Below are 25,404 nucleotides of genomic sequence, written 5' to 3' on the forward strand. Positions count from 1 at the left end.
GGCCAAAGTGCTTTATGCACTGCAGCATTCCTTCACCATTTATGTGGAGTCAGTGCTTGGATCCAATGCGATGGGGCAGCAACAAACCGGTCCTAGCTGATAGCAGGGGAAGGACGGGAGTGACACATGCAGTCGGGATATCAAAGTCAGCCCTTCCAATCCTTTCAGCGTGACTTAAGTGTTAGGGGCGTGCAGACATTTGAAAATGACATGAAAGCACCAACCACACATGTTGTTGTGTCCTCCCTGTATCATTTTCAAACGAATAAAACAAAAAAAAATATTTGATGCAGTTTTGGGGTTTTAGCATGTGTTTAAAACCCAAAAACGGCATGAATGAAAACAAAACAAAAAAAAAAACTAAAAACAAATCCTGAAACAAAATGGAAAAAAACAAATTGTGCTGTGCAAAAGTACACAATGCCTTTCTTTAACCTTTCATCCGAGAGACGTCTTTTGTATCAGTTGGTCTATATTCCCGTTTCTGCCACCTAAAGTCACTGTGAACTGATGGATAGATGTAGCTGTATGTTTGTGGTCCAGTCAGTTGCTTGTAATGTCTACTTTTCTTCCTCTATGCATCATTGGGATCAAGCCTTCTACGAATGTACATGTGTTCATGCACTAAAGGCCCAGAGTTTGAAACTTGAGCAAGATGGTACTTCATTAATTTTCCCTTCTTTAAATCAATTCTGTTCAACCCACAAAAACAGCTGTTTAGGAATCCTTTTTTAGCATTTTGACCCTGGTTTTGAGGACAAGCCTTGGTTGACAAAGGCTCATTGCAAGCCTGAATGGTAGTAAAGCCACAGATTACCCACTCAGGGAGGGGGTGGGCAGCTGCGGTTGGCTGGGCCCTGAGCTGTCAGTTTTTAATTCTTTTTGATGTAGCTGCAAGATATATTTCATGCACTGGTCGAGCGCACACCATCTTCTCCCCCGACTCCCTCTCTCTCTGGCACTCATGCTCCCATGTGATGGTGCTGGTGGGTTAACTGCTGTGCACTTTGCACTTATAGCTGTGTCTACTGCCGTCTCAGCACATAGTCTGAGAGACTCAAGTGTCAAGCTGAGGGATCTTGGCAGCCCCAGACACTGCCGGTTTTCCACTCGTTCCCAATGATAAAATATAGAAAGAGCACTCCCACTCTAAAGCAGATGTGTAGGAGTGGCGTTCCCGCACAGTGTGCATAACCACCAGCGAGTGCGCGCGTTAAGGCAACCTGAAAACCAAACTTCAACACAATGTAAGGCAATCACGTTTCCAACCCTTTTTTGAGTCATTCTATTCCAAGTCTTCTCCCAAGGGGTCAGCTGGGAAACCTCAGCTCATTCTGTTTCTGAACAGCCCTGGGATTGCTCCAGCCCCCTAAAGAAAAAGAAGCACATGGTAAGAAAGTTCCCAGGAAGGATAGGACGATCAGAGGGGAGGCCCAGGGGGAGGTTAAGAAACAAAGGAAATTGTATTTGTGCTTCTTTTGTTTTGTTTTAAAAATGAATTGAAATGAAACAGGAAATTTTGTTACAATTTCCTGTTTCGTTTCAAAAGAATTCACGTCCCTGGCGTAACTGCTGGTCAGGTGCACGTTTTGAAACACTGCACTATAAACACAGGGTACAGCAGCTTTATTTAAGAGCCTGTGTAAAGCACTGTCATTGTGTGAATGCCTCACACATTATGGATGGCCACGATCCCTCCTTTAATCTGGTTTCTCTTTTTTTAGCTTTGCCATTCTAATTATTACATTGCTTTCCTTCTCTCTCTTTTTTTGGCTTCAGGATCACCTTTGCACAAGCAGAATGCCGCTCCCCCCGTCAGTGCGGAGAAATCGAGCTCAAAGGTCACGGAGGTGGGCGATGAGTTTCTGGGGGATTTTGTGGTTGGCGAGCGGGTCTGGGTGAATGGCGTGAAGCCCGGCGTAATCCAGTACCTGGGAGAGACGCAGTTTGCCCCAGGCCAGTGGGCAGGGGTGGTCCTTGATGACCTGGTTGGCAAGAATGATGGCTCGGTGGGCGGAGTGCGCTATTTCGAATGCCAGCCCATGCAAGGGATTTTCACGCGGCCCTCCAAACTTACACGCCAACCTGCGGCAGAGGGCTCGGGGAGCGATGCCCATTCTGTGGAGTCCCTGACGACCCAGAACCTGTCGCTGCACTCGGGGGCTGCCACCCCGCCGCTCACCACCCGGATTCTGCCCTTGAGGGAGAACGTCTTGAACAGCACCATGAAGACTGGAAACGAATCCGGATCAAACCTCTCGGACAGCGGGTCTGTGAAGAAAGCAGACAAAGACTTGCGCCTCGGGGATCGTGTCCTGGTGAGTCTGACGGCAACAGAAACAAAACAAGTTGTTCTGATGTAAATAAATCAGTGGTTCTCAACTGTGGACCCTGTGGCTGCCCCTCCCCTCAAAACAGGGCCGATTTTCTGATATCCACCCTGAATATTCATGAGATACCTATGCAGCAAGTCCTTTTCCAAACAACATTAATTTACACAATTTGGGGATCCTGAACTGATTAGGATGCTGAGAACCAAAGTTGAGAACCTTTGCCATAAATCAATATTTTGGCTCTTTCCATTCATGGGTCCTAAATATTGTGGAATCTGTGCTCCAAACAGGCCTGGATTTAGACATAAGCAACTGACTCTGGTGCCAAATTTTCATAGGCATCAGAGTGCAGCTCCTGCTGCCAAGTCTTCTTCTGGGCCTGCTGCCTCCACATTGCCACTTGCTCTATAGAGCAGCACTGAACCTACAGCATCCACCTCCATCGCAAACCATCAGCGCGGGGCCTGCGAGCCCTTACGCACCGACGGGCCCTGTGGTGCTCTGCCCCCTTGCACAGGTTTCCATGGTAACAGGAAGCCCTTGCGTGAGGAGAGGGTGGGATGCTGCAGGACCTGTTAGTGCATGGAGGCCTGGGCGTTGAAGTTGGTTGATGGAGTTGCTATTTCTGTGGGCTCAGAGCGGAGGCCCAGGACCAGTGGCAGAGGTGAGGGAGCTGAGCAAGGGCAATTGTGGGAGGAGTTCTCCTCGTACCTCCGGGGCTTCTGGGGAGGGGGCACTAACTGACTGAGGGAATCTGGGGACCCTCCCCCCATTGTCTATGGGTGCTCTGGTTTTAAATCCAGCCCAGGATCCAAAGATGCTTTAGGCTGAATTGCAGATACTGTATCGGAGAAGTCTGTGGTTGGTTTTGCTCCCATCTCTGCAAGGAACAAGTGCTAACTTGTTTCCTGGAGAGAAGCTGCCCAGGCACCAATGCTAGCAGCAAGGAATCTTTCTGTGATATATTGCCACATAACTTTTAATGCAGCTGTGACTGACAGAGAAAGGGAAATGAGCAAACATAACTGGGCAGACATTTGCTTTATCTGCTAGCTCCTGTACCTTCACAGGTTCAGGTCTATTTTTTGGGGCATTTTCTGGTTTTTTTGACACAGAAGTTTCTTCCTGCTCCTTTGGGCTTTCAACTCAGATAGAACCAGGGCTGGGATCCTGGTACCCAGATCCTTCATTCGCAGCTGCCCGAGGATTTTCCATTATGCACGTTCGCTCCCACCCTCCCAAATATAAATGTATCTAATCTGGTCATTGCAGTTATAGTCCTGGGTTTGGAGCCATGCACCAGGGATCCCTCCAACGCCCAACAATCATGAGCCCTGAATCTGGCCACTAGGTGTCACCCTTGAGCTATGACCATGACTTCCTCCACCCTAATGGCGCTCTTACCATTGACCTAATTGCACTCCTACTATGGATCTTCTGGCATCTTTGTTGGGATTTACTATCCCGGGAGAACATAAATTGCAGGCCTATAGTCCTGGCACCCCAACCAGTCTCAGAATGCCATGTGCTGAGCTTCATCTACAGTGACAATCTGGAAAACGGGGACTGCAATTAAAGTTTCTATTTTTGCTCAGTAACATTGAATATCTTACGTATCATCTGAAAAGCTTTTTTTTTTTTTTTCCCCCCAAGACATTTTGGAAACATTAATTAAGGGGAAGGATTCAAGCTGCCAGAAACTTCCTTTTTAAATGGACTTGAGCTTGTGAAAAGCAAATACAGACAAAATTAACAACAGACTAAGATGCAAAGATCTCCGTTTCCCACTTCTGGTAGCAAAATAGAAGTTTAAAAGGGGTTCAGCCATGCATAATTCACACCAAGTGATATATATGAGAACTGCTGGTCTTCAGTTATTGTGGCTTGCACTGGGGATGCAGCCTTGGTGACAGCTGTCAAGCTATGGAAGTCACCCAGTGCCTGCTATATTTCTGGTGAAAAAGAAATTACAAATGGCCCTTTTATATTGCCCAAAAGTATTTTTTGGGGGGTTAATTTTCAAAGCATATAGAGCATTTTGCAAAAAGCAGAAGTACACGTGTATTTTATTTTTATTTATTTAACATTTTTCTATACCGGCATTCGTAGGACACATCACGTCGGTTTACAAGTAACTGAGAAAGGAAATTACAAAAAACAGGGAAGGGGGCTAACTGGATAATATATAAAAGTACAGATGAAGAGAGTCAAAGAGCAGAGTTACAACTTTTGCATTCATGCTAGGGTTAGATATGCAAGTGAACTATAAACAATGCTAAGGAGGCATGTGCACTTAAGAACTTAGCATATAGAACTTATTTACAGTATGAAAGGAGGCAAGTGCACGTATATACAGATAAATGCTGGTGCGGGGGGGGGAGGAAAAAGAAGGAGGGAGCGGGAAGGGAGAGGGGAGAGGGAAAAAGGAGCAGGGGGGTGTGGAGGGAAACAGGGGTACAACTGAGCAAGGGTATTTTTAGGGAGAGCTTGCTAAAGGGTGAAGAGGGCGGGGTAGTGTCACACAAAAATGATAATGGGGGGGGGGGGGAAGGGATGGTTTACAGGGCATTCTGGGGTGCGCACAAGTTGGTATTTTATAAGTGGAATATGTGCTTACATTACCAACTTGTACCTGCTAATTGAGCTGTGAAACTGAAATCACACTTGTCTTTTGTCTGCAGTTTTTGGGTGTAAGGTCTGGGTTAAATGATCAGGGTTCAGGGTAAAGTGCTGGAGGGTCTAGGTGAACTGGTGGAAATATTGGCAAACTGGTGATTAAAAGTTTGCACACAAATAAGTATTTTCATAAGGGGAGCATGTGCATTCTTTATAGGGATGTGCATTCATCTGAAATAATGTGCAAAATGGGAAGAATGAGGCTATTTTCGGTTCATTTAGAATGCAACAAATCAAAAACAGCCTTGCATTAAATTCCTGAAAATTTGGGGGGATTTTTGTTTTTGTTTGAAAAACAAACCGGGCCTCCCTGAGGTCCTCCAAGACATCCACAGGGCTTGGCTGAGCCAAACCCAGCCAAGGCCTCCCTGGGCCCCTCTGACTGCTGGCTGCACCTGAGACAGGCCCTGAAGTGCCAATATCCAGGCTGCTGGTACCATTTCTAAATGTATGGAAGGCAGGTTATGAGTGAGTGGGCATTGCTCCTGCCCTTGTCACATCCTGGATCCCACAGAAAGGGGTAGGTGAGGGGCCAGGACAGTCTCTATCTCCAGCCAAAGTTGCTAGGAGAAGGGAGGGGCCTGGGGAGAGCACGGCTCAGCCCAGCTGGGTAAGCTTAGGCCCCGTGGATATCTTTGGTGGGTGGGAAGGGGATTGGAGGAGTATGGTTCGTTTTTTGGGTATTTTTGAGTTTTCTTTTTTTTTTTTTTTTTGATTAGGGAAATGAACTGAACAAAAAATAATTTAAACAAACCTTGCCTCCCCCCCCCCCCCCCAAAAAAAAAAACCCAAACTGAATGAAACATTTTTGGTCTGTACATCCCTAATACTTTATAAAATACCTGCCTCTGTGCATCAACTGTGGTAATTAAATGCACGTTACAATTTTTTTTGTGCTAAAATATAGGCATGTACTTTATTTTAAACAGATGTAGAATTGTATGTTTCCCTGCATTAAAAAAACCAAGCGCATATTTTTGGAGTGGACATAGGTAGTACTTTATAGACTATGCAGCTCTTGCACATTCACTTGTGTGCTTATGTGCCAACTTCTGCACTCAATTGGCAATGACCTTCTATTGGTAATCAGGGACAATGGAAAGCATTAAAAAAAAAAACTGAATTGAAATCTGTATGACAATAAACAAGGTTTGGAGGCGAGGGGTCCACAGAAAGTGTATGTCAGTCCAATGAATCACTGGAATTCCATCTCTCATGAGGAATTGCTAGCAGTCTCCTCGGGAGATCACTGAGGCAGCGTTCTCAGCCCAGTGGGGAGGTGTTTCTCAGTCACCACTCAATGGTGACACCTAGTGGCTAGATTTAGGGTCCACGTTAGAGCCTTGATTGTGGTTAAGGACTGTCGCTGAGGTGGAAGGGAGCGGGGGGGCAGATACAAAATTGTGAGGAAAAAAACCAGGGTAGATGCAAATGAAGGCTCTCACAAAACAAGCAATGATTTACCATCAGTGCAACCTTCATAAAACATATTATAGTCGTGACTTAGGGCTTTTGGTTCCACTGACCCTCATCCTGAGTATAAATTCCCTCTATACAGGTGAGGTATATTAGAGCAAAAATTTTTGACTTGAGCTCTAGGTCTCTTACTACTGATAGCCCAGGAAAATAAAATCTGATTCTCTGCTTGGACAACAGTGGTTGAGGTGATTCCTGCTGTATAATAGGACTTCAATCTGCCACATGCCATGTGTCCCAGAAATTTGGGGGTGTGGATTTAAGGGAGCGCTTTATCTCTCTTCTGGTTCTCCATTTCTTCAAAAGTGAGGCGTTGCCCATGCTTCATGCCAGTTTCACTGTGATGACATACATTTGTCTTAATGATGTACTGCAGACATTCAAGTGCTATAATCCTCGGCCTTGCAGCCCTGTAATTGCACTTAAATTATGCAACAAAAACATTCCCTTTGTCTTTTCTTAATGGAGAAGCCTGCAGGTTTCCTGAAGTAATTTATGGTTGAATCCGGCACTTGGCTTGGTGCGCGCGCACACACACACACACACACACACGTTTGGTTTACTTATTGAAGTTGTGAGAGTCAATCTATGTAGTTACTGATAATTTGACGCATGGTGGAAATTTCCAAAGCCATTTACCTGGGTTGTTTCCTCTTTGAAAATTAGCTACAATGCACGGGCAGCTTTGAAACTGCAAAGGCAAGTTGAATGTTGCTTCCTTTATGGCTCCTTCTGTCTCGCGAGTTCATGGATCTGCACCAGGCCCAGCACTTCCGGGTATGCAAACCGTGCAATTGCACAGGGCGGCAGACCCGGTGGGGCAGCGTCGAGAGCTGGGAGAGACCCCTGCTGCCATCCGTGAACTCGATCCCACTGGCAGTGGAAGACCAGGAGACCCGTGCTGTCACCAGTGGACCCAATCCCACTGGCAGTGGAAGAAGGAGGTCCTTGGGGCTGCTGGTGGACCCAATCCCACCGACAGCAAAAGCAGGAGGCCACAGCAGAGGAAACCCATCTTGCAGCTCCTCCTCCAGTGCTAGCCCCACAATATTCAACACTCATGGTGCTAGAACTTCCTGTATTCTCGCGAGATGAGAATACAGAAAGTGCTAGCACTGCAAGTGTTGAATTACCTTGGGCCAGCACATGAAGAGGAGCTGCAGAACAGCTTTTCTCCACAAAGCAACAGGCTGGCAGCAGCAGCAGAGGTGGAATGACCCATGGACCCTGACTGCCTGGTCTGCATGTGTGTGTGTGAATGAATGGGAGGCTGCCTGTGGTGTGTGTGTGTGTGTGTGTGTGTGTGAATGAATGGGAGTCTGCCTGGGATGGGTATGTGTGTGTGTGTGTGTGTGTGTGTGTGTGTATGTGAATGAATGGGAGTCTGCCTGGGATGGATGTGTGTGTGAATGGGAGGCTGCCTGGGGGGTGTGTGTGTGTGTGTGTGTACAGCATGCATGGGAGCCTTGCTGGGATGAACAGGGTATGTGTGTTTGAGACTGGGAGCCTGCCTAGGATTTGGGTGGATATGAATGGGATCCGGCCTGGGGTATGTGGGTGCAAATGGGAGCTTGTCTGGTGTGTGTGAGTGTGGTGTGTGAGAGAGAGAGACAGAGAGAGAGAATGGGAGCCTGCCTGGGTTGTGTATGTGTGAGAGAGAAGGAGAAAATGTGGGCTGCAGATGGATTCAACCTGCCAGCAACTGAAATGAAGATGAGGGCCTGGGGCTGCTGGCAGATCCCAACCAAAGAAGATCTGGAGAGCCTGCAGTTTTGTCTGAGAGGGAGCATAAGTGTGTATGAGCTTGTGTGTGTGTATATAAGAAAAAGAGGAGAAAGTTTGTGCATCTCTCTCCCTTTACTCCACAACAATTCCAGGGTGACTGGAAATCAAAAGTTCCCAGGTATGAAGAGTGTGAATTTTTAAAATCCTTTTTAGTTTTAGTTTTCAAGTGCTATTTGCTGTATCTGCTGTTTTGAAATATTTTATTGGTGTTTGGGACATTTTAAAAAACTTGTATATGAGTTTTTAATTATTTCATCTTTTATTCATCAGCTTCTTTTTTTAAATATTAGTATGTATTTAGTATTATGATTATGTATTTATTTTATTTCTTGATTTTATTGTTTGATGTTTGAGGAATGGTGATGGCTCTATTTTTTCATTGTTGCACTGCATAGAGTGTCTGGCTTCTTGCAGTTTCAGTTCAGTTTTTGTCTGTGCATTTGTATTTCTGCTTTATGGATGCTCTATTCTGTATTTGGTGAGGGTCTGTTTATGTTCTGCATGTGTGACTGAGGTGAGGCATTTTCCTAATAGGAAGAGTATTAGTGTTTTAAGGCTTTCAGAGGGTCAAGCCCCACCCAACACACATCACAATAGGCCTAATACTGTATGGGTTCCAAATGTCTTTTTTGCAGGGATTTCTAGTTGGCATCACAGCAGTGCATGCAAATATAATGGAAGTGATATTTTTACCTCAGAATAATGTACTTGGATATTTTTCATTTATAATATAAATGCATAACTCTAACTGTGTGTGTGGAATGGGGGTCGTTGTACAAGGCTATAAGGTTCACCTAGGGCACCTAATACCCTTGTACCAGCCATGGGTCCGGTGGGTGGGGGTGTGGGGGGTGTCAGTTTTTAAAGTTTGTATCACAGAAGTGAGCTGGGGTTTGTTTTTTTTTGGTGGGCCCGAGACACAGAATGAATGAATGAGGATGGGGGCAGCACAGTCATTGTTTGCACAGGGCAGCAAAAAAGCTAGCACCGGCCCTGATTTGCACCCTTTGTGGTCCTCTCATTCTTCAGGTAGGGTGCACATGAGTCGCATTCTCTGTTGCAAAGACTTCAGCTGAAAAGGCACACACAGCTTTGGCTGAGTGTTTGTTTTTTTCTTCATGGATCCATGTCAGTCTTTTCTCTCTTTCTTTCTTTCTTTCTTTCTTTCTTTCTTTCTTTCTTTATTTTACCTTGGAAATTCCTCTTTCTCCATCTGGGGCTTCAACTCAGAACTAGAGGTAGAATCTGGTGCCATGAGCTTTCATTCGCAATTACCCAGGGGTTTTCCCCCTGTTTTATATGCCTCTCCCCCCCCCCCCCCCAATGGTCCTAGCTTGATGATTGCAAGGGCATCCTTGGCTGAGATCCAGGCACCAGGGCGCCTTTCGGAAGCCTGCAATCATGGGCCCTAAATCCAGCCACTAGGTGTCACCCTTGAGCTCTGACCACAACTCCCTCCTCACCAAGAACTGAGAACGCTGCCTCCGCAGCCTTCTCAACTCCTGCCAAACCAGAGAGCGGCAGACCCAGCTGGGACCCTCCTCATGGCAGTGCACATGAGTGCCACCTAAGCCACCAGGCCAGCCACTTTTCTCATGTTTAAGGCCTTTGTGGTGTTCGTGTTTCCAGTGACTGCAGTACTGAGTATATGTTGTTTCCCACATGTTGATGTTAGTCAGGAGCCTTGGGGGTCACCTTTGTGCATTTGCTTGAACTGTAGGTGCAGATGGGTGATTGGCTTTTTGCCAGGGGTTAGCTCTCCGCATAGGATGTCTCTGATAATTCTGCTCGAGGCATCAGAGAGGTCTCTGTTCGATCAAGGTGAAGATAGTGAACATTTGAGCATGCTGCAGGGCAGAGGTTCCCAAACCTGTGCTGGAGGACCCCCAGCCAGTCAGGTTTTCAGGATATTCACAATGAATATGCATGAGGTAAAATTTGCATGCCATGGAGTTGGGGAACCACTGCTTCCAGGACTTTGGGATTTGGGAGGTGTCACAGATGTTGCATGTGGGAATTGTCCAGGCCCTCTTCTTGATGTGAGTATAATGTCCAATGTCTCGCTGCCATAGAGGAAAGAACAGAAAACACAAGCTTTATAGACACTGCTTTCAGGGTGATCCATACATTTTCTTTAAGTACAATTTAGAATAGTGAATGTCCTGTTTTGTATGAATGATGGAAAGCACAGAAAGCATGACCTAGCAACACATATTTAAGGGTTCACAGTGTCCTGATTAAACAGTGAGTGTTGGGGTTACCAGAATGGCTGACAAAATGGTCCATGTGAAACGTTAAAAGTCTTAGCAGAGACACAGGCACCCACAGCCGGGTCTGTGAGGCTGGGGTGCGATGGTAGGAATCGCTTAGCAGCTAGGTCTGTCTGGCAGGCTGCAAGTTCCCTAACTAGAAGTCCTAGTGGAAATGCAGGTGCTCACGTAGCCGAATCTGTCTAGCCAGCTAGGCAGGGGACCTGGGAGACCAGATGGTTTGGGCAGCGGCCGCACTGGTACTGCTGGCTATTTAGATTATTATGGGGCTTTGTGGTTCGGCAGGAGAAAGGTTCCCTTCAGCACGTTGCCACTTGCAGATCTGGTATGCTCCCCTGCCCAGGATGGTGCTGTACGACGAAGGAAGACTAGAAAAGACCGACCAAGATGAGGAGAAATCTTGCAGGTGATCACACTCTGTGGCTGACTGGGGGGATGCACAATACCCTCAGCAGTGAGGACATGAATAACTTGATGGGCCAGATGGTCTTTCTCTGCCGTCGCTTGCTATGTTGCTATGTTACAGGATGGACACACGCAGGAGAGAAATATAGCGCTATAACTGAAAAGTCTTCCTTCAGTCTTATTTTAAAGGTGGTTAGAGCAGGGACTTATTTGCAGGAAACTACTTGTCCCTAAGAATTAATTGCAGGAGGAGATGTAAAGGGGAAATAGACTCTGATCATGGTCTCTCCACAGGCCATGCCATTCCCACCGTTTCTTTCATTTCATTTCAAACTGAACTCATTACACGTAATGAAAAGCACTGGCTTTATTTTAATGCAAAGTATTTTAGCATTCAGCAAAGCCCTGTCTTGGCATTTTGACATTCAAATAGCAGACTTTAAGAGATTTTGGAATATAGTAATTAGTGCTGTTCTTTCGGGCACTTGTTGCTTGAACTATAAAAAGCTGTTTTTCTTTACAGATGGGTTATCCACAATGAAAGAGTCTGTAAGAGATTATTTAGCAACTGTTGGGCGAAGCATTACTGAACAGCCACTCATTAAGTCGATTTAGGATGGATGTTAAGTGTGCTCAGGTAGCAAGGATGCATCTGACAGTCCTAATCTGGGAGAAGGGAGGGTGGGCATGGCCATGATAAGGGGGTGAGCATGATGGGGATGCCTGCCTGGGGCATCGCCACTGCCGCCACTGGCTGCGTCAGTCTAGCAGCGAAGGTGAGCTTCCAGCACGCACCTCGAACCATTTGCATCATTAGAGAGGAGACCCTCTTCCCCCCCCCCCCCCCACACACACACACATGCTCTCTGAGCCAGCCACATCATCAGAGGGGATCTTCGGTTCCCAGTATGAGACACCAAATTGAATGGATGAAATGCCCGGCCCATTTGGTCTGGTTGGCTTGGCTGTACCGGCAATGACAGCAATTTTCACAGCCATGTACACGTGTAAAAAGTGTTTTACACGCACTAAGCGTCCATCTGAAAAAGACCCTCCTGTAATGTGGTAAAAATCCGGGCACTGTTCCGGAACAGGTGCACTTTGACTGCGGGCGTTTGGTCAGCTCTACGCACGATGAGGCTGATATTCAGCACTGTTCGTCCAGCTAAATTTGGACTTCACTGGACAGACAGTGGGATTTGAAAATTCCGCCACGCTGGCTGGCCCCAAGATAGCCGGATAACCGTTTATCCGGCTAGAAGGTTGTCCAGCTAGTTCAGAGTTTGGGCAGGGGCATTCTGGGATGAAGTCGTCCATCCAACTAAGGGGCTTATTTTCTAAAGGGTTGTCGCACGCGATGCGGCCGTATCGCGTGCGATAAGCCTCTATCGCACGCGAAAAGGTCCTTTTCGCGTGCGATAGCATGCAAATTCAATTCGGGACGGAGTCAGCGGTGTCTTCGCTGCCGGCGATAATGTTACTAACATCGTCGTCGGCAGTAGCGCATCGATTAACTACACTTTTTATGGTGTGGCTATTCGATGCGAAAGCCGGCAGCTGGCGGACCGCAGTGGTGCGAAGGCTGCGGGCTTTCGCAGGCCCGCCCCCCCGTTAACCAGATAAATGCCAATATTCAGCATCATCCTGCTAGCAGAGCCTGGTAGCTTTGGGACAGCAGTCCTACAGTTAGCCGGAGAAGCTTATCTGACTAACGTTGACATGGCAGGGTGTATTCAGCGACACGCTCGCACCTCTGAATATCCCTGAAAAGTTAGCCGGATGTATTTATTTGGCTAATTTTGATAGCTGGCCAGAAACCATTCACAGAAAAAAATCTGGTAAAAATGCCCTCAGGTGCTCTATAGCTGTGACAGGTTTCAAAGTAAAAAAAATAAGCCAACGTGTTCACGTTGAAAGCTAGTGCAAAGTCCTCAGGTTTAAAATACCTGCAGACTTTGTCACAGTTCAGACACTTTGAAGACTGCCCCCCTCCCTCGTCCCATCCCACCCCCCTCCATTTATTTGAACTTTGTATTGGTAACAGAATCTCGGATCGGATACGAAGTAGGTGCCAGACAGTAAAATGAAAACGTGGCCACGCAAACCATGTGCCATGGTGCCGTCCTTACGATGTTTTTTTTAACTTGCTGCCCAGAAAACTATGCGTGGCTCCTTCCCTCCAGTTTTCCTTCTTGGGGAGGGGGTGGTGTTTCCCTCTGGATGCTGCGTTTTTGGGCTGCCATTCTCTGCCAGTCCCTTTTTCACCAGACAAATTTCCGCCGAGTTCATATTGTTCTGTGGTAGGCAGAGAGCGCGGGAGACTGACTGGTGCGAAGACCGATGAATAGGCACACTGGGGGCTTTCTGGAGTTTGAGGGATCTTGTGTGACAGAGTGGAGAAAACCCCTGAAGGATCAAGGCGCTTTCAGGACAAATGGCCGGGACAGTGGAGTGTAAAACTGAAGGCGGGGAAGAGGAACTGCTACCCCCTCCCACACCCCCTCCTCCACAAATTTCTGCAGTGCGCCACGGCACTCCGGCAGGGCAGCTATAATAAATCAGAGGCCTTTACGTGTAGTGCACTTTTCTTGATTTCTATTTGCCTCTTACGAGAAAGGCTCACATTGCATCCGTCAGCTGGAAGAGCCACTGAGTAGCTCTAGCAAAAACCTACTAAATATTTTAACAATTTGTTTGAAAGTGACTCTCGGAGAGAAAAACCGGCTCTACTCTTTAGCAGTGGGGAAGCAAAGTGTAGCTGGTCACCCCCCTCCCCCGCCTCTCCTCCCACGTAAGAAGTTAGCCTCAGCGAGAGATGCCAGGGGTCCGGGTCCGGGTCCAAGCCCGGATAGGGAGAAGGAATGATCTTTCGGGGTTTCTGTGTGATCGCGTTCTCGATCTCACACTCCAGCTCAAAAATCTCCAAACGGAGCCAAACTGTCCAGAACAGGAGCAAGGAAGCCAAAAGTAACACAATGGGTGGAAACCACAAACTCAACCCAGTGTCCATCCATTCAACCCAGGAATTGGGTATCCAAGGTAAAAACCAAACAAAGTGATACTCAGAATATAATCTTTAGTGCAACTTAAAGAAAAGGATCCAAGCCAACATCACAAAAATCAAATCAGCATACAACAGATCACCAATGCAAAACATATAGAAACATAGAAATGATGGCAGAAGAAGACCAAATGGTCCGTCCAGTCTGCCCAGCAAGCTTTCACACTTTTTTATTTTTTTTTTCATACTTTTCTGTTACTCTTGTCCCTTTAAATAATTTTTTTGGTTCTATTTCCCTTCCAGCCCCGCAATTGTAGATAGCAGTGCTGGAGCTGCATCTAAGTGAAGTATCCAGCTAATTGGTTTGGGGTAGTAACTGCCGTAATAAGCAAGCTACTCCCACGCTTGCTTACCCAGTCTGTGCAATTCAGTTCTTGTTGGTTGTTTGAATATAAATCCTCTTTTCTTCATTCTCCCTGCTATTGAAGCAGTGAGCTGTGCTGGATATGTATTCTAAGTGAAATATCAGACTTCACTTAGAATATATATGCCTTCCTTGTCCATTTTAGAGCTTCTCACTTCTCTCCTATCTCTTGCACCTTCATCCATGGAAAATATAGCCTCACCAGTGAAGGTGGGATAACTAGAGTGCAGTTCCACCGTGAGCTGGCCAAGATGGAAAAATATCCCTAAGTCCAAAAAGTTTAGAAAAAAATCCCAACTGGATCAAAACTTTTTAAACTTGTAATCCAACTTCAAAAGTACCCCAAAAGGTCTCAGCTATCTGAAGTACAAAAGTCCAACCCTTCTCCTCAGATGTCTCTTGCAGCATAGTCAAAAATATACTACTTCTCACCCTTGCTTCTTTTTGTGCTCCGGCAAAAAGATCTCTCTGAATTCAGTCCTTCAGCATGCCAGGGGAGGGGGCTTCCGTCCAGGCCGAACCAGTCTACATAAAAAATCCAAAAGCCCCAACTGTGGATCCAAACCTCCAGGGATGAGGAAAAAGGAACCTACAGCCAAGCTCCAAACTCCTCCTTCCATGAACTCCACGATGACTATCCCCTAACGCTTTTATATCTCCAAGCCGACAGTGCACTAGTAGGGTAGGGGAAAAGGCCCACTGAACAAGTCTGATAGATGTTAATATTCAAAAGTTTTACCTGGCTATGACTGGGTTTTAGCTGGATAAATCTTAGCCATTCAAAGTACCCACTCCCACACACTTAACCGGCTAAATTTGGGCAAGTTAAATCTCTGGGTGGGAAAGAAGCTGGATCCCAGCTTTTACAATATAACTAAGTAAAGAACTACTTAGTGCTACCTGGATAAATTTGTGTGGACAACTCTGCAGAAATAACTCCCTTAAATCTACCTGAGCAAAACTTGCATGGGTAGACTTAGCCTGATACTTTTAGAAGGACAAATGCCTCTGAATATTTGGATAAATTTACCCAGTCCACGGGTTTGGTTTTTTAATATCAACCCATAATTTTTCTCTCTTAGCACAATCTGTGGGGTTTTTGCTACTGTCTACCTCCAGTTCTTCCTCTTAAGAGCTTGTAAGCATTGACCCAATAGGGCAATCATATCCCCATTACTCTGCATAATTAACACTATAGAACAGACATTTCCCAGATCATTACCTTCCTTCATGGACTTTAGCTGAGCCAGAATCCTTTACGGACAGACGCCGGACACGACCAGATAGAACGGATTCTGCCTGCTGGCTTTCGTTTCCTTGTCGTCTCTGCCTTGTGAGCTCCAGATACTCTCCTGTAAGGTATTCTTCTCTGATGCTGCGTTGTCCATGTTAGCCTTGACCCTAACTCACATCATCCATCCTAGTTTGGGAGGGAGGCGACAGCTTATGGGAGCTTTGAGACCACCTTGGGTTCAAACTTTGGAAAAGTTCAAATGACTGCGATGGGAGAAGCAGCCGGGTGGAAAGCCCCATGTTTGCCTGTTTCACAAAGGCCTCTGAGCCTGTGCCTAAAACCCGGGCACTCTGGTTCAGCCCCCGGAAATGCACGAGACACAGGGAGGGGGCCGGGGTGGGCTGGATAAGAGCTGCCACGCTCTGCAGACAGAACCTTCTCGTCAAGGGGAGTGTGCACCAGAGAGTCTGTGCTGTGGCCAACAGTGCGGCCTAGAGGTTAGAGTACAGGGCAGGGAAAACTGGAGCCCCCAACTGCCAGAGTTTAGGATTATAAAGCTGAATGGGTGATGTGGGGCAGACGAGATAGGCCCTAGGCTCTTTCTCTGCCATCATGTTTCTAGGAGCTTTGTATCGTATTTTGCAGTGGCCGTATTTTGCAGTAACTAAGAGTGCATTTACAAAAAGGCATTCTAGCCAGTAATTAAAGCCAGTATCAATTACATAGTTACATAGAAGATGACTGCAGAAAAAAAAAAACTGGCACATCCAATCTGTCCATTTACTGCTGTTCACACTGCCAAGGATACATTTATTTATTTATTTATTTATTTATAATTTTTTATATACCGCCGCTCATCAAAGATATCACGTCGGTGTACAGTGAACAGGAACTTACGCCAGAGCGTTATACATTTAACAGGGTTATATAAGCGTTATACATTTAACAAAGGTAAGTATATAAATATTTGAACATAAAACAAGTAGAATCTTTTAAAAACAGAACTATCATTTAGTTGTAACTTAACTGAGCTGAATTAAACAGAACTGGAAAGTAAAGGGATTCTAGGAAATTAGGTATGAGGTTAGGGACAGGGTTAGGACATAGAGTTTGATCGCCTGTGGATACTGACTTCTTATCCAAAACAGTGTTTGCATCTTCTTCCGTTGTACCACATCCTTCTGGGTAGCTGAGCATGAAAGATCCTCTGTTTATTTCATGCCCAGCATCCCTCCACGCCCATGTCCAACCACAAGGCCCCTCAAACACCAGAGAGCCACCAACCCCAGTGTGGCTGTGGCCTTTCCAGATGCTGACCACTGCTAACCTGACCTATTGATCTGGTCAGCACAAGGAGTACATGACCTACCAGACAGACCTGGCTACATAATTGCCTGTATTTCTGCTAGGATTTAGTGTCTAAGATAATGCTTCCCAACCTTTTCCTGCAGTCAGGGGTTCAGGATTGCCATAATGAATACACTGGGTGGCCCATGCAGGCAGGGGTGGCCAACTTCAGTCCCTGAGAGCCACAAACGGGCCAGGCTTTTCAGGATATCCGTAATAAATATGCATGAGATAGATTTGCAAGCACTGACTCCCCTACCACCCATGCTCCAGCGAAAGCAAATCTAGTTCATGCATATTTATTACGGATATCCTGAAAACCTGACTGGTCAGGTGTGCCTCCAGGAGAGGGCTGGGAAGCACTGGTCTAGGGGTCCTAGAGAAACCACAACTAGTAGGCAGCCCATAAATTGTATTTATTTCCATATTTTTTTTAATTGGTTAATTTGCAAAGCGCTTTTAAATCGAGAGACAGTTTCTAGTACATTTTCCTCTTCCCTCCATGTTAAACTCTATAACCAATGATTTTCCTGCAGATCTTCTCCTCAGGGAAAATGTGAAGTGAGGAGCGCGCGTCGTTGAGCAGCGCAAGCTGCTGCTGTTCTGCTTTTCTCTTTCTGAGCTCTCTAGCACCCTCCCTCTGCCTTTCTAATCTCCAGTATTTGATGCCGCACAGGTCGGCGGGACGAAAACAGGAGTGGTGCGCTACGTGGGAGAGACCGACTTTGCGAAGGGGGAGTGGTGCGGCGTGGAGCTGGACGAGCCGCTGGGAAAGAACGACGGCGCCGTGGCGGGCACAAGGTATCGTGATTTCCCTGAAAGGAAGCCGGGGGGGGGGGCAGGTATTGGCGCGCAGGATCCTGAAAGGATTCGCTCTGCGGGGTTCTCGTAAGGTCACTGAGCCAAGCTCAGGCAATTCCTCATTCTCGAGCACACAGTCAGCTCATGTCGAATGCACCTCAGGCAGGCAGCTGTACATTCCCGTTTAATGTCCGCTTTATTTCAACAGGTCCTACTGCTATACAGAACCTTAAAGTTTCGAAAAGGATCTGTGAGCTCAAGGAAGTCACTCAGCCTCCCCTTGTTTCCGCTTACTTTGATAGCTCCATGGATTTTAGACTTTTGAGGTTTTGCTATTAGCTTGGACAGTGCTGGGTGAGGTGTCAGCAGAGAGTGGCTGAGCCAGTCCTTGGCTTGTCCCAGTGAATGCCTGCACTTTTGGAGACACCTTGAACTGTCCTGTTCTGAGCTGTGGTGCGCTGCCGCCTCCCAGCAGAGAGTTACATTGCAGTGTCTATTGCTGCAGCGGATGCATTCACTGACCAGCAGGCCGTTAAATGATGTGATCTACTCTCCCTCCTGACCCTCTGGATTATGCTTCTTTTTGTTTACATATTTCAATTTTCCCTTTACACTCTATATCATTTTATGATTGCTGCAGTCATGCTGTCGCTGGTTTTTAGTCTAATTTTAGTTTCCACAGATCCTTCCTTAGTTCCCTGTTTCAAGGGGAACTAAGCTTGTTGTCATAACTGATCCCACCACTAGATGACATCAGTTGATATTTGTCTAACATAGACCTGTTCCTAGGAAGACTGGAAATGCAAGTCCATAGATGCAAAGGGTTAAACATCGGTCTGACTCAGCCTTTTATTTACGTCATGGAGCTATCTTGTCAATTTATATATATATGTATGTAGGCAGTACTTTGTTAATGTGCATATTAAAATATTCAGACTTTTTTCAGTCTGGGCACTATTATTATTTGAGCTGCCTGGATATGCTGGCTCCCTATGCAAAATCTGCTAACCTTCAGCGTGTGATATTTCAAGTGACAGCAATTATCTATAAAATAGATTTCTGCTGCAATATTCACACAGTATGAGCTCAGAGGTTATCTGCCCTTTGTTTACTGCACAAGAAAGACACCAACTCTGCTGTGCTCAGAAGGGCTCTGCAAAGTAATGCTCAGATTAATGCCTTACAAAACACTGCACTTTGCGAAGTCTAGAAAGGCGTCCATTAGACAGGCTACCGAGGACTGCCAAAGAGCTGCTGGGGAAAAGATGGCAGTTTGGAGCATCTGCTGCAGCTGGATCATCTTTTTTCCAGAGGTTTTGAACATTTTTGAGGGTTACCAGAGGGCTCCAGGTCATCACAGAAAGGCTGAGTCCGTCCTGCTTTTGCCCTCTTGGCATGGATGGACCTCTAGTTCTAATTCTCCCAGGAATTTCCCTAAGAAAACGTAATTTAATGTATTTTAAACATTCATATGCCTCCTTGCCAGAAAACCTCGAGGTGGAATTACAGTCTATTAAGAAAGCCGAACTAAAAGACTAGGATGACCCGGAGCCTTTTTGGTAGCCCCTAATATTTTCATCATCTGATGTGAAAACCGCATCGTTTTCCCTCTGTCTTGCTCGTCGCCGTGGAAGGATGTCTGTTCTTAAAGACTCCTACCAGCTGACGTGTCAGAGAACAGTTCAAAAATAACAAAAGTAATTTAAAAAAAAACAAAAAACACTTGGCTTAAAAATATTCCATCTGAACAGTGGCTGGAAAATGAATCATTCTCTCATCTGGATCTGCGACACAGGGTCTCTAGGGGCCCTCCCAGGCTCCAGCAGCTCTGTCCTCTGACAGCCATATGCGGCTGCTGCCAGCAGCGAAAAGCCTTGTGCAAGCATCCAGCGCAGCTGTTCACATCTGCATGTATGGGGTGAGGAGGGGACGAGTTTCCAAAGGGCTTAAATGGCTGGTTAAACCTCTGGTTTAAAACATTCCCCATCCCCCACCCCCAACTGAGTGGCTAAAATTAGCTCTCCCAAATTCAAGTAGCAACTAAATTTAGCCATTCAAAAAAAAAAAAACAAAAAACCCAGGCAGATCCAGAAGTGTTCCTGGGGAGGGCTTAGGGCGAAGCTGTTTAAGCTCTGATATTCAGTGCTATCCAGCTGAGCCGCACAAAAGCAATCCCTAAATCTAAGCAGCCTAGATTTAGGGGAATTTTCAGCCGCAGTCTGTTGTGGGTAAGGACGTGCTGAAGACTGCTGGCTTGGCCATCGTAGGCACTCCCAGCCAGGCCGACAAGCGAGTCCCTGCACTGCCTGTGATCAGAGCGGGAAAGGGCTGCGTATCGTTTATCCGAGCAGAGTTAGGCACGGGGAGGACAATTATGGAAAGGAATTCCCTGGGCAAACTCTGCAGACTGAGTGATTAGGAGCAAGCGTTCCTTTTTGCCGCTGGGGCTGAAAGGGGTGGGCTCGGTGATGGGGTTAGAGCAAGGAGAGAAACTGGGGGGGAGATGTTTATTTTTTGAAACCCCCCCCCCGTGCCCGTGCTATGAAGCAGGTTCAGGATCCATAGGTACCATCCCAGCTGGCACTGAAAAGGGAGTTTCCCTTTCAGAATGAGCTTGTGGATCTACGGGTAAGACCTGTAAGCTACCTATGTGGGTTCACAATTTCCCCTGGCCCCCTCTCCCTATGAGTGGGTCACTGGAACTTAGCTTTCTCCTGTGAACCTTATTAAACATAGGAGGTGACACAAAATCGTCTTGAGCATGGGCTTGGAAGAGCAGGTCATTAAAACCCCAAATCCAAACCAAATCCAAATTTGTCACAAGCATCCTGCTGCTTCCGCCCAATGATGACCCGCAGTCTTAATCTTCTTACTTTCCATGCTGCCCTTCGGTTTTTTTTTTTGGGTGAGCTCCCCTGAACCTCTTCTCCCTGTCCCCGGGTTTCTCTGACCTCTCCTTTTCTCTTTCCTCTGCTGCAGGTACTTCCAATGTCCACCCAAGTTTGGCCTCTTTGCTCCCATTCACAAGGTGATCCGAATCGGGTTCCCATCCACCAGCCCTGCCAAAGCCAAGAAGAGCAAGAGGATGGCCATGGGAGTATCTGCTTTGACCCATAGTCCCAGCAGCTCTTCCATAAGCTCGGTCAGCTCAGTGGCCTCGTCTGTGGGAGGCAGACCAAGCCGGAGTGGACTGGTGAGTATTCCCTTCACAAGGGCCTCCTACCCTCTGCCTGATTCTGTGCCCGAGCATTTTTGTGGGGAGGGAGTCTTGTTAAGTGCCTCCAGCTGCTTCGGACTTCCGGCTCAATTGAAACCAGGCCCTACTGAGGCAGTGACACCAGGAGACTTCACGGTCTGCTACGTACAGCTCCCTCCCCATCCCCTCCTCCCATGTTAAACTCTTTCCCATCTAGTCCAGCCACTGCAGGGTCGATCTTGTGGCTGAGGGGCATGAACCTGGCACAAGTGTGCCCTTGAACCAGCCAGTAGGGGTCACTGTTGCTTGGTGGCTGGATTCCTGGGCACTAGGGATGATTGATTTCATTGTGATTTTTTTTTTGTAACAGAGCTCACTGGTTCACTCCCTCTCTTGCAGCTTCACGTAGAACTGTGAGTGGGATAAGGGAAAAGCAATTTGAGCTTTGGGGGGGGGCACAAGTATAAGGAAGCAGGCCTGGATTCTGCAGTGTATTTTCAGTTGTGTTCCTTCCCATGACCTAAGGACAGAAGGGTTAGAGGATGGGAAGCGAAAGAATGAGGCATCCAGTCTCGCTCTGGGATACATTCCAGCAGCCTGATCTTTTTCTCATTTTGAATGAAGCAGCCCTGGGTGAATTGCTTTCATCTGGGACCTTCTCAGCACAAACGTCAGGCCTGTGGTTGCCACAAGCAGACTGCTTTGAGAAAAAGGATGGTCTTGAAAGCAAAGCTTGAACGTTTTCCTTTCCTCTCTGGGTGCAGTGTCTCCAGATGGGTTTATTTTGTGCATACTTTGACAGGAATGAACCTCATTCATAAGCCAGGGTGTGTTCGGCATGCGTTCAATCTCTTGTATCTACTGCTAATGCTCTTAGTGCTTGCTCTGTGCTAAAGAGACCCTCCTTCTGGGGTTCATAGGGTATAATCCTTATAGGCAACATATCAAGGTGCGCTTGGAAATTCTTCTTAAATCAGGCCAGTGGCACCCAATACGATTGGGACTAGTTCTCTATCTTCTACCACATTTTCTTGGTCTCTGATTGCATCTCTTGGTACTTTAGGATCCTCGCTTTCTCCATACAATCTGCAGAATAGTCGCTGGGTACTGACACCTCTGTCAGCAGTGCCGTTCTTGTGTTTTTCTTCCTCACCACAATATCCGGTTTTCTAGCATCGAGCTTCCTGTCTGTTGTAAAAGAAAGTGATCACAACTTCTTGGTTCTCTTCTCTTCTGTTGGGGTTGTGCTCCCAGTGGTTTTTTGGGTGCATCTCTACATTATAATGTTTACACGGTGTCCAATGAATAAGCTGTGCCACCTTGTGCCTTTCTGCATGCAGGGCTCCTGACATCCACACGTCACGTCCAGCAACGAGACGTGTAACCGTTTCCAGTTCTGTTCCACAGAATCTGCATTTGTCCAGTTTACCAGTCGTACTCAGTCTGGCTGTGAACCATCTTGTCCATAGCCCATTGTCATTTGTTGCAATTACCAATCTGTCATCTATAGGTTTGAGCCACTGCTGTGCCAAATCTTGATCCACATGGGGTTTCTGAAGTAGTTCTCTGTTCTTCCTACTATTCGTGCTTCTGCCAATTGTCTTTCCTTCTCTGCTGATGTGATTCATTTCTCTTTAGCATCTTTTCCTTCATGTGCTGGGGAATTTTTTGGTCATTCCCTCTATTGTCCAGAACGATTGTCCAGGCTTATGGACTGAGATTGATGATGCTTGCTCGCTTTCATACTTCAGCACTGTTTGAGCATTTGGGTCCGTTGATGCCATTAAGTATGCTTGAAGGCCTATTATGGTAGTTCTATATGTATAATCATTTTCAACAAGATCCATACCACCTTCAGCTCTAGGGATGTACAGCCTCGGCATACCCTGTTTCTTATAGATTACCTGATAGGTGTGGAGGAGCTTTCTTGTTTTTACATCCAGTTTTTCAAGATATTTATAGGGCCAGTCTGCTATTCCAAAGCTGCATGAGAGTTCAGGAATTGCAAGCTGATTAATAGCTTGTATCTTATTCTGTGCTGTTAAGGCACTTTTCAATATCAGCTTCAGTCTCCTTTTGTACTCTTTACTGATCTTTACTGTGGGAAGCGCTCCCTTATCTTGCAGTAATGGAGCCCACAGGATGTGACTGGAAAAGGACATGCCAGCATCTTTATGAAATGGATCATAACTGGGATATAAACTGGAGTGATGGTAAAATGTGGAATGAACTATAGGGTTGCCACCCGGCTCCATGTCATAAGGAACAGGTTAATCCAGTCCTCGTTTTCCCTATTGCATGTAGGGACTTGTAAATCTGTTAGTCCCATTGATTCACCTAAAAAAATCAGAACTACAAACCCCTGCTTGCAATAGGGTAAAACCAGAATTGGATTGGTCTCCTTATGACATGGAGCCAGGTAGTAACCCTAATGACCCAGCATGCGACAGGCCTAAGCCATACTTTTAAGGAAATTTCATATACCTTCTTCCCCACCCCCACCCCCACCCCCACGTACCACCACCATCCTCCTACTCACACACACACACACACACACACACACTTTCAATATTTTGCTCAATAGGCTACAACTGGGTGAGTTCAGTGACTACAGTACATTAGGCTAGATCTCTGGATTCAATTTCAACTATCAGAGTGAGTGCATGAGGTTATTATGTGACCTTATCTCCATTTAGAAAAGTGATGCTGACTCTGCAAAGACCTGGTAGCAGTGCAGATCTGAATTCTCAGCACTTGACCTACCCTCTGCCAGAAACAGTGCCGACTGTGGATAAACTTTCAAGATAAACGTTCTATAAAGACAGAAAACAAGTGGCATGGATGGGTAAAATCACCTCAGAACAACAACTTAGCAATTTTTAGAAGTGTGCAAGCACGGTCCTGGTAGGCAATTTTTAAAGGGAAACGTCCCACATAGCTTCCCTTTAAAAAGCCGCTGGCCAGCTGAGTCATGGGGATGGGGGGTCAACGTTTCAAACTGAAATTCCTGCCGGGTGCTTTGGCTGACCCACTCTGGCCCCCACTTCCGGCTCCACTCCTTTACTCTGTAGAGAAAAACTGCCTGAACCATCACCCTCCCCCCACGGTGGGGGTCATTTCCAAAGGGATTCCTGCAGGTAATGTACTGCTTTCCCCACAGAAATGGCGCGCCCGAGGCAAGCGCAGAATTATGACCATTCACACCGAGTGCATGGAGTTTAATTTACATAGGGGAGGGGAGTTCCAGGGGGAGGAATCTACCTTTTGATTTTAAAAAGTATGCACTTAAATTCTCTTGGAAAAACCACATGTAGCAAATAGCAGGTATAATGGGGGTGGGGAGTGTGGTGCAGTTTTGCTGGGGTAGTTTTCAAGGTGGACTTCCGTAAGTCTGCTTTGAATAGTGGTGTAGCTTAGGTGCATATTTGCTGGCTCGCTCGTGCATGGTGTTAGAAAACTATGCCCTATAATGCATACAGGCGTCACCGAGTGCTAATATGAGTCCGGGTTTATAACCCGGGAATATTGGCGTGGTGGACTGTCTGTCCATAAAAGTTTCTCAGCATTTGCGTCCGAGACTGAGGTTGTCCAGGTGCCCTCTTCATGGGAATACCGAGGTGACCGACAGCCCACTGAGAAATGCAACAGGTGAAGTAAAAAGAGCTTTCAGGATATTCGATGTGTATCAGACCCATCATCCTATCCCTTAAGAACGCAGAGGTTACACGCTCTGGTGGCTGAATGGCCGGAGGCAATAGGAAGTGCCTTACGACGAGTTGTTGTAAGCGGGTTTTGGGAGGAGTGAGGGGAGGAAGATGGCCTGATCCTTGTTGCGTTTTCAATCCTTTGCTCAGCTGACAGAGACCTCATCCCGCTACGCACGGAAGATCTCGGGCACCACGGCCCTGCAGGAAGCTCTGAAGGAGAAACAGCAGCACATAGAACAGCTGCTGGCAGAGCGAGACCTGGAGCGCGCCGAGGTTGCCAAGGCGACCAGCCACATCTGCGAGGTGGAGAAGGAGCTTGCCATCCTGAAGAGCCAACATGAGCAGGTGAGACTACCCGGGGATTTTGGGAACCTCCGGCGCTGGCTCAGCAGCAGCGTTGGGCGCTGCCGTGCCGAGGCATCTGGGCTCAGGTTCCCGGGCGGGTCTTCTGCTCCCAGGGTTGGCCTGGGCTGCGGAGGCCCCCAGGGGGGAGGGAGCAACAGCTATATCTAGTGGCCGAAGTTAGGGCCCATGATGGCAGAGTTCCAGCAGCGACCCTGGTGTGTGGCCCCTGGCTGCAGTCATCGGGTTGAGTCTGCTGGGAAGGAATCTAAAGTAAGGATAAAAAGATCCCTGGGCAGTTGCAAATGAAGGCTCCTGTCGCCGGCTCTCAGCCTTAGGGCCACTTGAGCTAAAATCCAAAAGGTTCTGGAGGAAACTCTCGGACCAATAAAAATAAAACCAATTCC

General features: G+C 46.8%; 1 protein-coding gene across 2 annotated transcripts in view; it reads left to right on the forward strand.

Moving 5' to 3' along the window:
- Positions 1 to 25,404, forward strand: part of CLIP2 (CAP-Gly domain containing linker protein 2) — a 109,725-nt gene that overhangs the window by 34,521 nt on the left and 49,800 nt on the right. For both annotated transcript variants that reach the window (XM_029612177.1, XM_029612178.1), the window contains exons 3-6: positions 1,780 to 2,318; positions 17,628 to 17,752; positions 20,732 to 20,945; positions 24,803 to 25,000. In XM_029612177.1, the coding sequence (XP_029468037.1) occupies positions 1,780 to 2,318; positions 17,628 to 17,752; positions 20,732 to 20,945; positions 24,803 to 25,000 (1,076 nt within the window). The remainder of the gene's footprint in view (positions 1 to 1,779; positions 2,319 to 17,627; positions 17,753 to 20,731; positions 20,946 to 24,802; positions 25,001 to 25,404) is intronic.

This window comes from Rhinatrema bivittatum, chromosome 8, assembly GCF_901001135.1.
Source record: "Rhinatrema bivittatum chromosome 8, aRhiBiv1.1, whole genome shotgun sequence".
NCBI classification, from domain to species: domain Eukaryota; kingdom Metazoa; phylum Chordata; class Amphibia; order Gymnophiona; family Rhinatrematidae; genus Rhinatrema; species Rhinatrema bivittatum.